Genomic DNA, 17714 nt, shown 5'->3' on the forward strand with positions numbered 1-17714 from the left:
ATGGGATAAGGCAATCCCACAAAAAGTGGTCCCAGGCTGTTAAGGGCTCTATATACTAATAGTATATATCTGATTAATTCTGCACATGCATACATCTTTACCAAAATAAATGGTTCCAGTTATTTTCTGTATTTGATATTGAAAAAAAAAAAAGTCTGATCCCCACCCCAGCTAAAAACATACCTATTAATGCAGAAAGCATTTTGAATTAGCTTATGGCTTACATCTTATCATAAAGAGCAATATATTGATAAAAGTACAATATATTGCACTGCAAACACAGACAACTTTATCAGTGGGTTGTGAATGAACACCAGAATTTTATGGCACATCAATGTTCTCAGGGTCACCCTTACAAAGAAGTAAGTTAATCACAGTGTTTAACATCTCTCTGATGCTATTATTGCACAACTTTCCGAACAACACACTATCAAGCCCTAAATCAAGCATAAGCTGATCTTGCTAAATCGATCACAGTAGATGGGCTCTTGTCTAATTTTATATCAGGCTTCTCCAGATGTTGCTGTTCTGCTGAACAACATGACCTAAATTTAAGGGGCAGCTTGAAGCTGGTCTGTGTCAAGCCCTCGTTTAAATGTCAAAACCCAGTAAGGTCTTGCTGAATGAATTAGCTTTTTTAAAAAACACACACACACACACATTGTAGTCATTTATTTTCACCCCACTTTCCCACCCACCCATTTATATCTCTGTGCAAATTATATTCAAATCCTATGTATCCAGGGATCTCGGTAGCTATAAATATAGGTCTGGAAGAGCAGACTTCAGTGCAAATCCTTCTGTGGGTCAGCAGCATCCCTGACGATTGACTCAGAGGGGCAGGAAGACAGTTCTAGGGTCCTGGCATCCTATAAAGTAGGGCATGGGCATTGGCCAGAGAGCACCAGGTTGCCCTCCAGAGTTGCTTCTGGGATCCAGAGTTGGAGCTGGCATTGGAGGGAAGGGGATGCCAGAAGGAACAGCTTCCCTCCCAGTGAAAGTATGCTGGTGTGGAGAGTAAACATAGGACACAGGCCCACTTTGAGGTCCAAAAGGGAGGGGGCTGTAAAATGGCACTGCATGAAAAGGTTCGGGTCTTATCTCCTGCAACTGACGCTTCAGTTTCATCCGTCGATTCTGGAACCAAGTCTTGATCTGTGGACAGGAGAGAGAGAGAGAGAAGTGGAAGGAGCCCTTCATTGGTCAACAGAGCATTCTCCCTCACTCAACCACTTTTATGTTGAAATCATTCTGCTTCTTTAAAATTTCCCAAACCACCATGTAATTTCCAGGTTGTCATTCCACCCACCACCACCCCCAAAAAAATGACAACCTGGAAATTACATGGTGGTTTGGGAAATTTTGAACCTCACGCTGGAGGAAAGGCATAATATAAAATGCAGTAAGAATTGTTTAAAGTTAACCAGAAGTCAGTCAAGGAAATTCTTACACATCCATACCCACCTGCCTCCCCAAAAGTAGCTAGATTATTTTATTGTCTTTTACTCAGTATAATAGTCATTTTAGGGTCTGTGTTTGTCAGGAGTTGAGCCAGTCTGGTCTCTTACCTGCACTTCGGAGAGTTGCATCTTACTGGCCAGTTTGCGTCTCTCTGCGGCGCCCAAGTACCTGTGACGCTTAAAGGAGTTCTCCAAGGTGCTGATCTGCTCCACGCTGAAAGCGGTGCGCAAGCGGCGGCTGTTGGTGCTTCTACTGCCGCTGCCGTCTTCTGGGGTCTGGCCCTCCGAGAGGCTCCCTTCGCCGTCCGAGCTGCCCTCCGTTGCACTCCACGTCCGCTTGGGAGCCTCAGACGCCTCTGGCAGAAAGAAGAGACAAAAGCCAGATGGTCAGGGACACGCCCACCGTGGAAATCAATAGCGGGTAAAGGAACACATTTCCCATGTTCGAAGAAACTGATGTTTTATCCCCCTCAAAATCCTAGGGCAGTAAGCTGGGCTCAGCTATTTCCGGCTCATTCGTCCAGCCTACATGCATGTCTAATAAAGAAAGAGCCCCATTTCACTGAAGAGAAATTACTCCCAATATAAGTATGCATCGCGTTGCAGTTTTAGCACCGTTCATTCACAGCATCGGGAAAACACTTCCATTATCCTCTATTTTATTCTGCTCTATCAATCGCTCTCTTTGAAAACCCCGAACTATTTCACAGTAGAAACATCAATAACAACACACACAAGCGACTTCTAGGCCAATGCAGAGAAGACTGGGGGTGGGGAGATCTCCACTTAAAAGACTTGTTAAAAGAGAAAGGACTTCAATAGATGCCGAAAAGATAATAAAAGAGGTGACCGACTGATGGGAGGCAGTTGTAAAGGATCTGAACCGCCACACCAACAGTTGCGATTCCCTTCCCCTGCCCTGGGTAGTTTGTTGATAAGAGCATAAGACTTTTAATCTCAAGAGTCGTGGTTTCGAGCTCCACGTTGGGCCAAGTGACCCTCGTCAATGATTCTATGATTCCTACACCTGAGTTTGCCATTTGATGTAAGAGTTTCACCTGGGTGATTAAGTCTTATAGAGCTGGTTAGGACTTCCCGCACAGGATCGGGATATATTTCAGCCAGGTCTTCACCCGCAAAGTTGGCTTTTAGTTTGACAGATAGTGGTGGAAACACAGGCCACTATTTCCAGGTAGAAAGAAGGGCTTGGATGGGTTTTAGGGAAAGCGGCTTGCGATCAGCTCGCAGCTCGGCTTTGTCAAAAGAATTGACGGGAAGCAAAGGACCTGATCAGTGGCCGGGAAACCGGAAAATAGTAAGTGGCCTATACTCTATTCCGTGCTCGATTGTTAGGAAAACCGAGCCAGTGTCTCGCCTCCCATTATTAATGTTGACGCCGCCTTTCCAACCTCCCAGGCTTTCGAACCAGCGTCCCCAGAAAACCCCTTCGCGCCCCGACGGGCAATATTCCCTACGTTGGAAGGTCCGGCTAGACTCTAGAGAGCACTAGGATTCGCCCTTCCCCAAAGTTGCATTATTCCGTCGAAAAAAAGCAACAGCAGGGGCACTTGCTTCCGAGGAATTGCGAGTTTAGAAACCCGGAGATCAATGGAAAAGACCTATAAAGACAATAAGAGCCGTGCTGGATCAGGCCAGCGGCCCAGCAAGTCCGGCGTCCTGGTCTTAACAGTAGCCAACCAGATGACCATGGGAAGCTCAATAGCGTTCTCCCCACCTCCGTTTCCTAGCAGCTGGTATCACTCAGGACACAAATTGGAAGTATAGTGAAGGCAAATTGATAGCTTCTCCTCCATGAATCGGAGCCTGCTAGAGAAGTAGTACCTGCTGACGTCGAGGAGGAATCCACTTTCTTCTGGAGCGAAGGGAGATGTTCAGAAGGCGGTTCGTGGCCCATGGGAACGACTTTTTCCCCGACCGGCCTTCGTTCTCTCCCGGCAGGACGGCAGTTAGACGGAGGCTCGTTCTGCTGGGTCCGGATGCCGTCGGGGAAGGCCGAAGACGCGGTTGGGCTGACTCCTTCCCTGCTCCGGGCGTGGTTGGTGGCTTGGCTGCTCTGGGAGAGCCACTCCACCGAGAAGGGAGCCTTGGTCATGGCGCGCTTGCCGTCGGGGGGTTAGACGAGCCCGGGTCCTGTGCGCTGGATGAGCTGAAGCCTTTGGACGCACAGGCCGTGACGCACCTCTTCCCTTATATGGGGCGCCCCCAAGCAAACAGCGACAGGGGTAAACACAACATCAAAGGCCAGATAAGTACTGGCTCATTATCATCATGCCTCCCCGACAAAAGAGGTTGTTCGCACATTTTCCAAAGCCCTGGTAGGGCTGGCTCCACCGTGTCTGCCGAGACATCATTTCATTGGATTGTAAGCGATTTACAGGACTTGTCACATCCTTTATCCGTCTATGCAAATGTTCGCTTACTGCCCGACTCGATTGAAGGAGGCTTCAAAAGGCAACCGGGGAATTTCAATACCCCGCGCTCGGAGCAACGGCCATTTCTTCTTTTCTTTTTTCTTTCTTTTTTTTTTTTTCAAATACACATTTCGGAGAAAAACGGGCCTGGATATCATTTGTCGTCTTCTTCAGACTGGAATGAGGACCCGTTTCAGAGTGTATTTCCTTAAAGAGCTGCCAGGGTCGTAAAATGGATGTCAGAGAAGGCAAAGGTGAGCTTTAATGGGGGAAAGAAGCATCGTCGGTTGTTGCTGTTCGATGAGAGTTAAGCTTTTTCCATTCAGTATAGCAGGGCCAGGCAAGCTACATTTTTTGCTGGACCCCCAAGATCCAAAAGGCCCTTCCAATGAAACAATCTAGGCAGTTGTTTTGTGTGCAAGTTCACAGGCCTTCTAGGAAAACACCACTTCCTGGTTCTCCCCAAGCTGCTTCATAATCTAGAGAGTGTCAGAAGAGCTGCTTTGTTGCTTTCATTGTTGAGCAGTTGGGAATCAGACATCCTGGCTGGTCCATTGCAGATTGCTGAGAGATCCAGGAGCAGACCTCGAGCTCCTAGACCTCTCAAGCCCTGCAAACCCCAGCAATTGCACCGGCCAGGTTTTGAGGTTTCTGCACTGTTGGTTATAATTTATTACTGCCCATCTCCCTCCCTCTCCCCTCTCCAAAATAACAGTTTTGCCTCTTCAAGGCACTCCATGGCTCTTCTCCCTTCTTGGTGTAGTGGAATAGTGCTAGCTGTTGGACTCCAAACTCCCATCTGGTCTAGCCAGGATGGCCAGTAGTCAGGGATAATTTGAGTCAAATCCCATCAACATGTAGAGTGTACTATGTTGGTGGACCCTGGGGTTAAAACGTTGGGCTCCTAGGACCTGGAAGGCCAAGGTTCAAAGCCCAACTTGTCATAAAGCTCACTGATCTGAGAGCAGTCACCCACTTTTAGTGTAAATTATTTTGCAGGGTTGTTAAGGGGGAAATGAGAAGGGGGATGTCATGCAGTTCACATCGAACTCCTTGGAGGAGAGGTGGCATAAGTAATAAGTAAATGAACAGAATTCTCACAAACAGCCCCCAATAGGGGTTATTTTGAGAGTTTGTTGCTGTCCTAAGATCGTGATTTAAGATTCATGGCTGGTTGTGGTTTTGAACCTAGGTCACTGCCAGTCCTGCTTTACACCATGTTGACTTTCCCAGGTAGTAGTGAAAAGGGCAGGCCATAGTTTGTGTGTTGTGATATGCAGGTATGTGCATATGTTTGTTTTCAACATTACAGTGGTACCTCGGGTTACAGACGCTTTAGGTTACAGACGCTTCAGGTTACAGACTCCGCTAACCCAGAAATAGTACCTCGGGTTAAGAACTTTGCTTCAGGATGAGAACAGAAATCGTGCAGCAGCGGTGCGGCAGCAGCAGGAGGCCCCATTAGCTAAAGTGGTGCTTCAGGTTAAGAACAATTTCAGGTTAAGTACGGACCTCCGGAACAAATTAAGTACTTAACCCGAGGTACCACTGTATTTCTACAATGAAATCTAGGGCACTGTTTTCACAGTTTCCTTTTCTGAGCTTTGACGCACCCCATAAGCAACATAATATAAGAGACGGAAAATTCTTAAATTGGCATTTTGGTTAATTCTCTGCCAACAAAGTTTGGCATTCAGGAGAACAGCAGTTTCAGGGGAGAGAATGAAAAACATATTAAAGCTTCCCTGAGTGCAATTTAGAAGGAATACAGATTAACATTTGCCCAGTGTTTACTTGTGTGATCTGCACACAATCACTCGGTTTCAGCTCTCTGAGTTTATACAGATATGTCAACTAGTTTGGGTTGAGTTTTCTCACTTTGGGGTTGCTTAGCTAGCCATGCCATCCAAACAAGTGCGCAGGAGGGTTTTACTAGTTGTTTTAATGTTTGCCCCATCTCCCTATATTCAAGGGAGCTTTTTGTCACAACACTGTGAATTCTAGCTACACAGAAAATCACTGAGAGCCAGGCATTCTTAAACTTGTAGGCTTCAACGGCCTTAAAGCATGTCTCATTCTAGGTGAGATGGTGCCTGATTCTGTGTGAGATGGTGGTACAGATGTTTAGTAAAACTACCATCTGTAGCCAAGTAGATCTGAGAAACTTTTCAAAGTTTAGCACTTGAACAGAAATCTCTGAAAACAAGGAGGGATAGATCTGTATCTGTAGATCTGTAGCATTTAAATACGTAGTGATTTGCATACATTATGTAAGCATTCCTTACAATAGCCCTAGAAGATACTATAATCCCTGCAGTGTCGACCAATATGGCTTCAGTCTTTTGTGATCTACTCTCCCCCACTCTAAACAGAATCCTCGTGGTGCATTACTCAATTTAGCTCTACAAAGCACCAGTGTTTATGTGGGATTTCTTTAACAGTTAAGGCAATAACTTAATCTGTGTTAGTGATGCCTAACAATATTAAGTAATGGCCTGCTGGATTCAATCAAGGCCCACCCTATCTAGTATTCTTTGGAAGAATCCCCACAAAGCAACAGGAGGTAGATGGCCCTCCAGAAATTGGCAAAACCTGATATACTTTCTGCCAGCCCTGTTGTAGATGAAGCTCAGACACAAGGGCTTCATTGTCTAAGGCGGTTTTATGAATTCATGGCAAAGGAGAAATATAAACCAAAAAGACGTCCACAGTTAAACCTTTTGCTTTGATGCCTACCACAACAGAGCATCACATCCAAAACACGCCAGAAGTGGCTGTAATGTTTTCCTCTGGCATCCAGTCAGGTCACCGATTAGCACTCATTTTTTGAATGTTTTTGGGGAATACAGTAGCAGCACCTCTATAAAGAAACAGACTATCAAGGAATTTTGGCCCTGCAAACATTCAACTGGTAAAGGTAAGCTGGAACAGGTGTGTTTTTGCATTGAACATGTAACCATTGTAAAACATGGTTCTTTTCCACCAAAAAACCCCCTCCAAAATAAGCACAACCTACCCACACTATACCCTATATTTTCAATTTACAGCTAATATTTATTTGTGAGATCATCAACCAACCTAGCCCCTGGACGATACTGTCTCCAAATCCACATTTAGTAATGTGAGACATACCTCCTGTGCTTTTATTGATTGTAGAGGAGGAAGGATTTTTTTAATCATTTATTTATTTATTGCAGCTGCCATGTTTCCTGATAGTGATTTAATGGGTGCAGGGGAGCTGTATCTTTTGAAATTTGCCTTCTCTTTAGCTATTACCAGTTAGGTTTCTGGGCCTGTATTGAATCTGGTAATCATATTTATTGCTACAAGAAAAGTACTGACCAGTATTTTTTTAAAAAAATAATATTTATTAAAGTTTTTTAAACAATAAACAAAAAACATACATAATAACATAGTCTTTTCAAATTTCCACATTTCATTCTCCTCTTTGGACTTCCTCACATCTCTTGTTCCTGCATTCTGAACTCACAAATTTTGCTAGCAAATTATTTACTTGTTTCAATTCATATCATATAATTATCCAATATTAAATCTCAAATTTTAGAATTTAAATCACACTTTTGAGATCTTAGTTTTGAAATATTGTTTATCCAAAATTTGTCTTTTCTTTCAATTACGTTCAAATTTATATTCCTTATCACTAATTTGTTGGAGCTGTGTTATTACAAATCTTACATCTTTCTTAGCATTCATACAATTTACAATGTTTTTGTAGATAATCCTTAAATTTCTTCCAGTCCTCCTCCACCAGTTCCTCTCCCAGGTCTCGGATTCTGCCAGTCATCTCAGTCAGTTCCATATAATCCATCAGTTGCATCTGCCATTCTTCCAGCGTGGGCAAATCTTGAGTTTTCCAGCATTTAGCAATGAGTATCCTTGCTGCTGTTGTGGGATACATAAAAAAAGTTCGATCCTTCTTTTGCACACTCTGGCTGACAATGCCTAAAAGAAAGGCCTCTGGTTTCTTAGGGAAGGTATACTTAAATACCTTTTTCTGCTCATTGTATATCATTTCCCAGAAAGCCTTCACTCTAGGGCAAGTCCACCAGAGGTGAAAGAATGTTCCTTCAGCTTCTTTACACTTCCAACATTTATTGTCAGACAGATGGTATATCTTTGCGAGCTTGACTGGAGTCATGTACCACCTATATATCATTTTCATAATGTTTTCTTTCAAGGCATTACATGCCGTGAACTTCATACCGGTGGTCCATAACTTTTCCTAGTCAGCAAACATAATGTTGTACCCTATGTCCTGTGCCCATTTTATCATAGCTGATTTGACCGTTTCATCCTGTGTATTCCATTTTAGCAGCAAGTTATACATTCTCGAAAGTGTCTTAGAGCTGGGTTCTAACAATTCTGTTTCTAACTTTGATTTTTCCACCTGGAATCCTAATTTTTTATCTGACTTAAAGGCTTCTTTAATCTGAGCATAATGTAGCCAATCTCGCACTTTCCCCTTTAGTTTCTCCATACTCTGCAACCTCCAATTGTCTCCATCTTTTTCTATTATTTCCCAATATTTCGGCCATTTGGCCTCCATATTGAGTCTTTTCGGGGCCTCAGCCTCCATTGGTGATAACCACCTTGGGGTCTTGTTTTCCAATAAGTCCTTGTATTTTGACCTGACATTGAACACTGCTTTTCTGACAACATGATTCTTAAAAGCCTTGTGTATTTTAACCTTGTCATACCACAGATATGCATGCCAACCAAAAGCATTATTAAATCCTTCCAAATCTAAAACATCAGTGTTTTCAAGAAGCAGCCAATCTTTCAACCAGCAGAAAGCTGCTGATTCATAGTAGAGCTTTAAGTCTGGCAGGGCAAAGCCCCCTCTTTCTTTAGCATCAGTTAGTATCTTAAACTTAATTCTGGGCTTTTTGCCCTGCCAGACAAATTTTGAGATATCTCTTTGCCACCTCCCAAAACACTCCATTTTATCCACAATCTGCAAGGTTTGAAACAAAAACAACATTTTTGGCAATACATTCATCTTAATAGCAGCAATGCGTCCTGACAAGGAAAGTTTCAGTCTTGACCAAACATCTAGATCCCTTTTAATTTCAGACCAACATTTTTCATAATTATCTTTAAATAAATTCATGTTATTCGCTGTTATGTTTACCCCTAGGTATTTTACTTTTTTAACCACATTTAATTGTCTCTTTCTGAAACCTTTCTGATTCTGAAGAAGTCAATTTTTTTTCCAAAACCTTGGTTTTTTGCTTGTTAAGTTTGAATCCCGCCACCCGACCAAACTCATAAATCAGTTGCAATACCCTTTTAGTACTTGGCTCTGGCTCCTGTAAGGTCAATACTAGGTCATCTGCAAATGCTTTAAGTTTATACTGTTTCGCTCCGACCTGAATACCTTCCACCAACCGGTCTCCTCTAATCGTATTTAGAAGCACTTCCAGGACCGATATGAATAACAAGGGGGAAATAGGACAGCCTTGTCATGTTCCTTTTTCAATTTTAAACTCTTCCGTCACCACATTGTTCACTATCAATTTTGCCTTCTGCTCCGAATAAATTGCCTCTATCCCATTCTCAAACCCCCGCCCCACTCGCATTCCTTCCAAATTTTTCTTCATAAACTTCCAAGAAATATTGTCAAAGGCCTTCTCCGCATCTATAAATATCAACACTGCTTTTGTATTAATGTTTGTTTGCAAGAGTTCCAAAATATCAATAATATTCCTTGTATTTGCAAACAAATGTCTACCTGGGAGAAAGCCTGCTTGGTCCTTATGAATCACTTCATTTAACACTTTTTAAAATCTACTTGCCAAAATGTCTGCAAATATTTTGTAATCCACATTCAGGAGGGAGATGGGGCGGTAGTTCTTGAGTTGTGTCTTTTCGGTTTCTAGTTTAGGTATCAATGTGATGAAAGCCTCTTTCCACGACTCTGGTGCCTTCTTCCCTTCCATAATTTCATTACAAACCTCCATTAATGGATGTATCAAATAATCTTTCAATGTCTTATAATATTTGGAGGTGAGTCCATCTGGCCCTGGAGACTTGCCCAGTTGCATGTTCTGAATGGCTTCATCAATCTCTTGTTGTGTTATTTTGTAGTTCAGGATTGTTCTATTTCGCAGGGACAACCTTGGTAGACCATTCTTCTTTAAAAATTGTTCTATCTCCACTTCGTTTTGCGGCCCTTGTGTATATAATTGTTTGAAATATCTCTGAAAACACTTTCTAATCTCCACTGGATTCTGGATGTTTCTTCCTTCAATTTCTAAATTTGTTACCGTGTTCAGTTTTTGTCTCTTTTTCAGCTGCCATGCTAGCAGCTTTCCACATTTATTTACTGATTCAAAGGATCTTTGTTTCATTAATTTAACTTTCCATTCCACCTCCTGATTTATCAATTTTGAATATTGTGCTTGATAAAGTTTAATTTCTCTTAGAATCTCCTTTGATTTCGGTCTCAATCTTAACTTCTTCTCACCTTCTTTAATTTTCTCCAAAATCTTATCTTTTTTCTCATTCTGTGCTTTTTTCTTTATAGTGTTCTGTTGTATCAGAAACCCAAGTAAAGTATTGACCAGTAGGCTAGGTTGGGTTGGTTTGCTGAATTGCCAATTTGGTTCATTGGCAGGAAAACAGGGTTAATGGCAACACATTTCTTGATGCTTTTTATGAAGCTGCCAGGTCATAACACTGAGCTGCAGAAAGTGCTAGCAGTCATTGTTCTTTCTCTCCTCCACTACCCAAAGTGTTATGTCTGTGGCAATGCTTTCCTCATTACAAGGTTCTTGCTTTGGGGGGAGGGGGGACGGACCATAAATCAGTGACACCCTTCCATGAGAAGGTCCCAGATTCAATCCCTAGAATCACCAGCTTAAGAACGATCAGTGATGGAAAAGAGTCAGAGTTGACAACGGCTGGAGGAAATGGACAAACTGTCCAACCTGATACAAGGTTGCATCCTATGCCATAAACAAGGAGTGGGGGGTTTCTTTCAACTTGAGGACCACATTCCTATCTCTGCAGCCTTCTGGGGACCACAGGCAAAAGTGAGCATGCAGTTTAGCATTGTACAGTTGTTTTTTAGTCATGTCCAACTCTTTGTGACCCCATGGACCAGAGCATGCCAGGCACTCCTGTCTTCCACTGCCTCCCGCAGTTTGGTCAAACTCATGCTGGTAGCTTCGAGAACACTGTCCAACCATCTTGTCCTCCGTTGTCGTCCCCTTCTCCTTGTGCCCCCCATCTTTCCCAACATCAGGGTCTTTTCCAGGGAGTCTTCCCTTCTCATGAGGTGGCCAAAGTATTGGAGCCTCAGCTTCAGGATCTGTCCTTCCAGTGAGCACTCAGGGCTGATTTCCTTCAGAATGGATAGGTTTGATCTTCTTGCAGTCCATGGGACTCTCAAGAGTCTCCTCCAGCACCATAATTCAAAAGCATCAATTCTTTAGCGATCAACCTTCTTTATGGTCCAGCTCTCACTTCCATATATCACTATTGGGGAAATCATACCTTTAACTATACGGACCTTTGTCGGCAGCATTGTACAGTAGGCCTCTCTATCTTCATCCAGGTAATCAAGGGGCATTTTAATAGTAAAAGGGCACATTCCAAGCAACAGCGCTCAGGGAGAGCCCAAAGTAGGATTGCTCAGGGTTAAGAGTGAGAAGGTGGTGTGGCCTGGGGAGAGTCTTGAGGGCCAGATAGAAAGGCCCAGAGGGCCATTTTTTGGCTCCCAGGCCTTAGGTTCCCCACCCCTGCCATAAACCAATTGTTCACAAGGGCTATTAAAGTGCCAATGTATTATTCTGCTATCTGTAAAGATTGGCAGATAGGTATCTGGTTCCCTAGATCAGTGTTTCCCAACCTTGTGCCTCCAGCTGTTTTTGGACTACAATTCCCATCATCCCTTGCCACTGGTCTTGCTAGTCAGGGATGATGGGAATTGTAGTCCAAAAACAGCTGTTGGCACAAGGTTGGGAAACACTGCCCTAGATGGCAAAGCTAGGATCATTTAAATGATCCCCCGCTTCATTGTTCACCAGCACCTAGAGCACCTTGCAAAGTCAATCCTTTTGGTCTCAGCAAAGGCCATCAGCAGTAATAAATAAATAAACCAGCCCATATCCCTGGAGGGGCTTAAATGACACCGTTGATCTGCAGACAAACAGCTGCTTTGTCCAGATTTGTATTCTATTTTGCATTGTTCAGGACCACCTGATTGCCATGACATTGTTTAGAAAGGAATTTCCCCTCAGGTCTGTGTAAGAAGGGGCCAAACTGATGGATGACTATTCTTTAGGGTTTGCTCAGATGGGACCTTTTCTAAGGTCTGGCAAGTCTTGTGTCTGAGCTTTGGAGCTGGTGTCCTCTTTCTCTCCCCCATAATGCTCTTCAGTTGTTTTGCAGCATTATCCTATTTGAGACTGCCTGAATCCTTACGCTGCACCTTGATCCCTGAGATCCTCCAATGAGGTTTGGCCAGCCATTGCCAGGAACTGATCCTTTAATGTGGCAGACCCTTTGGAACTCCTTGCCAATAGAAAGTCAGCTGGATCCACCTGTACTTTCTTTAAGAATGTTTTTTTTTTTCCAAAAACCAAAAATGTGGTTTCCCCCGCAAAAAAACCAACGTGTTTTTATAGATATGTTATCGATGTATGATGTTTAAAAAGTTTTTATTTTGTACACTGCTTTCTTATATATATATATTTGAAAGTGTGGTTTATAAATATCCAAATAAGAATATATTTTAAAATAGGCAATTTTCTTTAGTTACCATACTTTTTGCTTGCCATAGGAGACACTTGCACCCACCAATGAGCAGGTCAACTTATTTTGAAGTGGTCTGTGCTGTTGCTTTTACACACACACACATCCACCCATTTTTCTTACAATTATATGGGCACATGTGTACTGGAAATATCCAAAGAGCAACGAAACAAAAGGTGTAAAATGAGAGACAAGCCAGAAAAATATGCTGCAATCTGGACAAGGCATTGGAAACAAACTGCCACCTATTGGACAAAGAACAACATTGCAAATGAGTGTGCCAGTTGGCAGCGTTGCTAACCCCAGGCCAACGGTGGAGTGCTCACAACACATTAAGCAAACACAAGACTGCCCAGTTAACTAATATTTGTGCTTGCCAATGTGGTGCCTTTAACTATTGTGGTCAAACTCAGCTTAGTGAAATATTACGCCAGAGCCATTCCCTGTTTGTTTTTAACTCTGCTTTCCACAAATTAATAGCTCATCCATCACAAACGGGAGTGAGCCAGAACATAAATCTCCAGCCCATTCTGGTGACTGAGAAGAGGCCTGCTTTTCCTCTCCCTCCCCAGATGTTGTCAGGATTTAATGGGACACGTGGCTTCTCTAAACCTAGAGAGGAGATGGTAAACTACAGGTTCCATAGGACTTAAGAACATCATAAAGACTTTTTATCAGCTGTTATTGCAAACTCAGGGCTTTTAAAACCAACATTTTCATCACTGGGATGACTCACAATTTAATATGGAGTTAAGCACATTTAGGTTCCTTTTATTTCAGTGACACTTGAATGTGCATGAATTACATCTTTTGCCATGTCAACTGATGGACACTTCTGCGCATGTCTACTCGTCTGGTGCTATTGTGGCCTGTGCAGGCAGCTGTCTTGTGACAGGAGTAGACTTGTGGTCTAGAATGTAGCAGGCTGCTTGATAGCTGGATGTGTCTTGCTGAAGAAGGCTGGTCCCAATTTCTGTCTCTTCCACCTCATGGTTCTACCTATGGGTGGCAACCATTTTAGGCGTGTCCAACTGACATGCAATTGCCACCATGTGAGTCCTTTTGGACCAGGAAGAGGGGTGGAATGGGGCAGGCCTACCGCCACTCTGGCCTGAAATTAAGCAGCTGTATGGGACAAAGTACTGACCTGCCACACAACACACAGTGGCTGCCATCCAACATAGACTATTCCTAGCATTGCTGGTTTCTAACCAATTGTTCTAATCACAGCCATGAAAAGATTGTCCATATTAGAGAGGTGGAACCTGTGGCCCTTCAGATGTCGAACTACAACTCCCATCAGCTCCCTATAGCATAGGCAATGATCAGGATGGTGGAGTTGTAGTCTAACAGTATCTGAGGTGGCATCCAATGCCCCGGTTCCATTAGCTCAAGGATTTATGATTGTGCTACAGACCTTTGCCCCCTTTCTCCCATATATGCTCCACCTGTTGTCCCTAAGTCTGTTCCAGAGGTTTGCTGTAATCCCAGAACAGATTTAGGAGGCATGTAGAGGGGTGGGGAAAGTTTCATTGTACAAAGTTAAATCCTTGCACTAATGGATTTGATGCTACTCTGGATACAAGCCCTGGTCTATATACAAGCATACCTTGGTTCTCGAATGCCTTGGTACTCTTATGTTTTTGCTCCCGAATACCACAAACCTGGAAGTAAGCGTTCCAGTTTTCAAATGTTTTTCGGAAGCCAAACATCCAACGCAGTTTCTGCTTGAGTGCAGGAAGCTCCTGCAGCCAATTGGAAGCCGTGCCTTGGTTTTTGAACCTTTCAGAAGTCAAATGGACTTCCAGAACGGATTATGTTCAAGAACCAAGGTACGACTGTATTCTGCTTTGATGAGCAAATATAAGTGTCTCAGGTTTACCTCTTCCATGGTAGGGGGTAACCTAATGCAAGCCTACTACTTTTTTAAGGCTAGAGGGCATCTGGTCTAGTCTGCTAAAGGACAATTGCTTAGGATGCATTTCTGATGCTATCAGATCAGATGATGAAGTGGCCCCCTAGTGCCAATACTGTCTTTGAACTGTTCTCTTGTTTAAAAAAAGTAGAGTATGATTAATACCAGTAGAAATGTAATTCCTCTCTTCACATGGAAGGATTTATTCTAATAACGGAACATCAGGCTATATTTTATTACACCCTGGATATGGTACTATGTAACTTTATGATTTCTATGAAACTGAAAATACAGAAAAGGAGAATGATTGTGATGCGGTAAAAGACTAACATATTTATTGGGGCATAAGCTTTCATGGAAAGCTTATGCCCCAATAAATCAGCTGAATATTTCAAACCAACCAGGACACTCTTTATTAAATATTAGATATAACAGAGGCTTGGGGTATTGCTATTCAAAAACTACAGAGGTGCTCCAGTACCACCTTCTGGAAGAAAGTGTAATTACAAGGTACCAGAAAAGAGGGGAGCGGGGGGAGGGGGAGGGAGAGGGAGAACTGGTACTTTTTCTAAAAGTCATTTTTCTATGTTTTCAATGTTTCCGAAGAGAAACTATTTTGAAATAGGATGTATCTTTCTTTGCGGTTCTAGTGCCATATTTTCTCCCTTCTGTATTATTTATCTTATTCTCATCCTTTGCTACCATTTTATGCTTAAGGGGACGGGTAGTACCTCTGGTGTTAGGGACGTGGGTGGCGCTGTGGGTTAAACCACAGAGCCTAGGACTTGCCGATCAGAAAGTGGGCGGTTCAAATCCCCGCGACAGGGTGAGCTCCCGTTACTCAGTCCCTGCTCCTGCCAACCTAGCAGTTCGAAAGCACGTCAAAGTGCAAGTAGGTACCGCTTGGGCAGGAAGGTAAACGGTGTTTCCGTGTGCTGCTCTGGTTCACCAGAAGCAGCTTAGTCATGCTGGCCACATGACCCAGAAGCTGTACGCTGGCTCCCTTGGCCAATAAAGCGAGATGAGCGCCGCAACCCCAGAGTCGGTCACGACTGGACCTAATGGTCAGGGGTCCTTTTACCTTTACCTTTTAGTACCTCTAGTGGGGGACATGTCATGCTCCTTCTCTGGCAGTTTGTACACCTTTGGTTCCCACCCTGAACTCTGCTCTCACCTGTGGCCCCTAGAAGCTGTCAGCATGCGACAGCAGCCACAACCCAGGAATGGCTTTGACTGGCCAGCTAAACCAGATGAGGGTATCCAATAGGTCAGTGAGTTAGGGACTTCCCCTGCAAGTTCTGGTGGATTGAGCAGATGAGACCAAGAGTGGATCCGGTGGTGGTTTCTGCACATGCTGTAGGGGGGAGTGAGAGGCAGGTGGAGTTCGTTAACCTGGGAAGGTAGCCCATCTAGGAGAAGGAAAACTGATCCTAAATCTCCACTGTCTTTCAGGATATCTTCAGGAAAAGAAAAGGGTAAGGAAGCCAGGATTTATGTTGGGGGTGTGGGTGTGGCAGCTGCCGCCCCCACCTTGGCTATGCCCATGGTAAGGAGTGAACCCAACACAAATCTGGAGTGGAGTCCTTATGCTGGCTGGCCAGGTGGGGCTCACTGGCTCTGGGAGGAGGGGTGTGATTCCTCAGCTGGAGTAGGCTTGGGGCAGATGAGGGTCACCTGCCTCATCAAGCCCAGATGCTGCAAAAGAGAAGCAGAGCTGAGGTGTCTGTTCAATAACTCATGTTGATGGATTTTGGCTTGGATGCTCCTGGATCTCTAGGGGACGATGCTTCAGTATCCTGTATCCTGACTGCTAGACTTCAGACTTGGCTACTTGGATTGACCCTGGACTGCATTTCCTGACCTTTGGACTTTGCTTGTGTGACTTGACCCTAGGACTTTGGACTTGACATCCTGACTTGCTGCCAGGTAGGCCAGGGGTTCAGGACACCATTTATGTTTTTAAAATGAAGCAGAAACTTCAATAGGAATAACACAAAAGCAACAAAGATAATACAAACTAGTCATTTATTTTCATGTGGTATCATAAAAAGCAAAAATACTTGGCTTTAAAACCCTCGTTACTTTACATATTGGCTGTTTCATATAGAAATAAATTATAAGCAATGTAAAAAAAAAAGTGCATGTTAAATACCTGGTTGGGGAAAAAACAGATTTCAGTATAAGGAACCTCAAAGGAATTTCAAATATTATATAGTCACACAAACCCAATAAAATAGGATATTATGGCTTGTCATCTGAAAATAAGAGTATTTTAAAGCAAAGAATTTATTTTACACTGCAGTTAATTTAATGAGAACTTGAGCTTGATGAACTGCTTATGAATGAGTAGCATTTTTAAATTTTTAGCAATGATGGCATTAACTCTTTCAGATGCAATTTTCTGCTGTAAAAGATATATACAGGCAGAAAAAAGTAATTAACTTTATTGAAATGCAACAGGAAAATAGCTAATGAGATAGTATAATGAATATTTTAAGATACTTATTTTGTCACAACTTTTCATTTTGTTTCAATACAAAAACTGTCTAAAACCATAGTGTCAGGATTAATGTATTAAAATAGAGGGAGAATATGCACACTCAAAATTAGTGCAATAAAACTGGTAACACACAAGAAATGCAGGGCGGTTTCAAAGTTATACACAAATAGCTCAGTAATCAAGGAAAAGTATTGAGGGGATATAAAGAAAGCAAGACCAACTGGAATGAAACACCACATGAAATCAGTGTTTGTTAATTGTGTGCAGGTTTTGCTCTCAACGGGTCAGGAAGGAGAAGAGGCTAAGCTCAGGATTGCCATTTCCAGAATAATATGGCTCTGGAGGGTCTTTGCTGTAGCTGCTCTTCTGAATCTGGATTTCCACAGATGCCCTTTTTAGCATAGGAAGGGAAGCCTTGCTAGGCCTTCATTGGACTAGACCAGGGATGTGGAACCCTTGGCCCTCCAGATGTTGCTGGACTACAACTCCCATCACCCTTTATCATAGGCCATGCTGGCTGGGGATGATGGGAGTTGAGAGTCTAACATCTGGATGGCAACAAATTAGCTATCCATTATTTAGACTCATAACCTAGGGAAGGTTAGGCAAGTTTAGGCCTTTGTGGGCAT

General features: G+C 43.1%; 1 protein-coding gene across 1 annotated transcript; it reads right to left on the reverse strand.

The window, feature by feature from the left end:
* Positions 1-717: 717 nt before the first annotated feature.
* Positions 718-3576, reverse strand: LOC309342037 (uncharacterized protein). The gene is made up of 3 exons (XM_081862045.1): positions 3303-3576; positions 1569-1816; positions 718-1155 (listed from the first exon to the last, which is right to left on the reverse strand). The coding sequence occupies exons 1-3, from the start codon at positions 3571-3573 to the stop codon at positions 832-834; spliced, it is 843 nt and encodes a 280-aa protein (XP_081718171.1). The 5' UTR covers positions 3574-3576; the 3' UTR covers positions 718-831.
* Positions 3577-17714: the final 14138 nt, after the last annotated feature.

This window comes from Podarcis erhardii (genome assembly GCF_964252035.2).
Source record: "Podarcis erhardii genome assembly, chromosome: 5".
NCBI classification, from domain to species: domain Eukaryota; kingdom Metazoa; phylum Chordata; class Lepidosauria; order Squamata; family Lacertidae; genus Podarcis; species Podarcis erhardii.

Bases quoted from the DNA above. Each gene is read 5' to 3' on its own strand.
- LOC309342037 (XM_081862045.1), bottom strand. From the start codon at position 3,573: ATGACCAAGGCTCCCTTCTCGGTGGAGTGGCTCTCCCAGAGCAGCCAA. The intron at 1,817-3,302 runs GTACTACTTCTC...TCTTTCTGCCAG, and splicing joins TTCCTCCTCGACGTCAGCAG to AGGCGTCTGAGGCTCCCAAG. The intron at 1,156-1,568 runs GTAAGAGACCAG...TCCTGTCCACAG, and splicing joins TGCAACTCTCCGAAGTGCAG to ATCAAGACTTGGTTCCAGAA.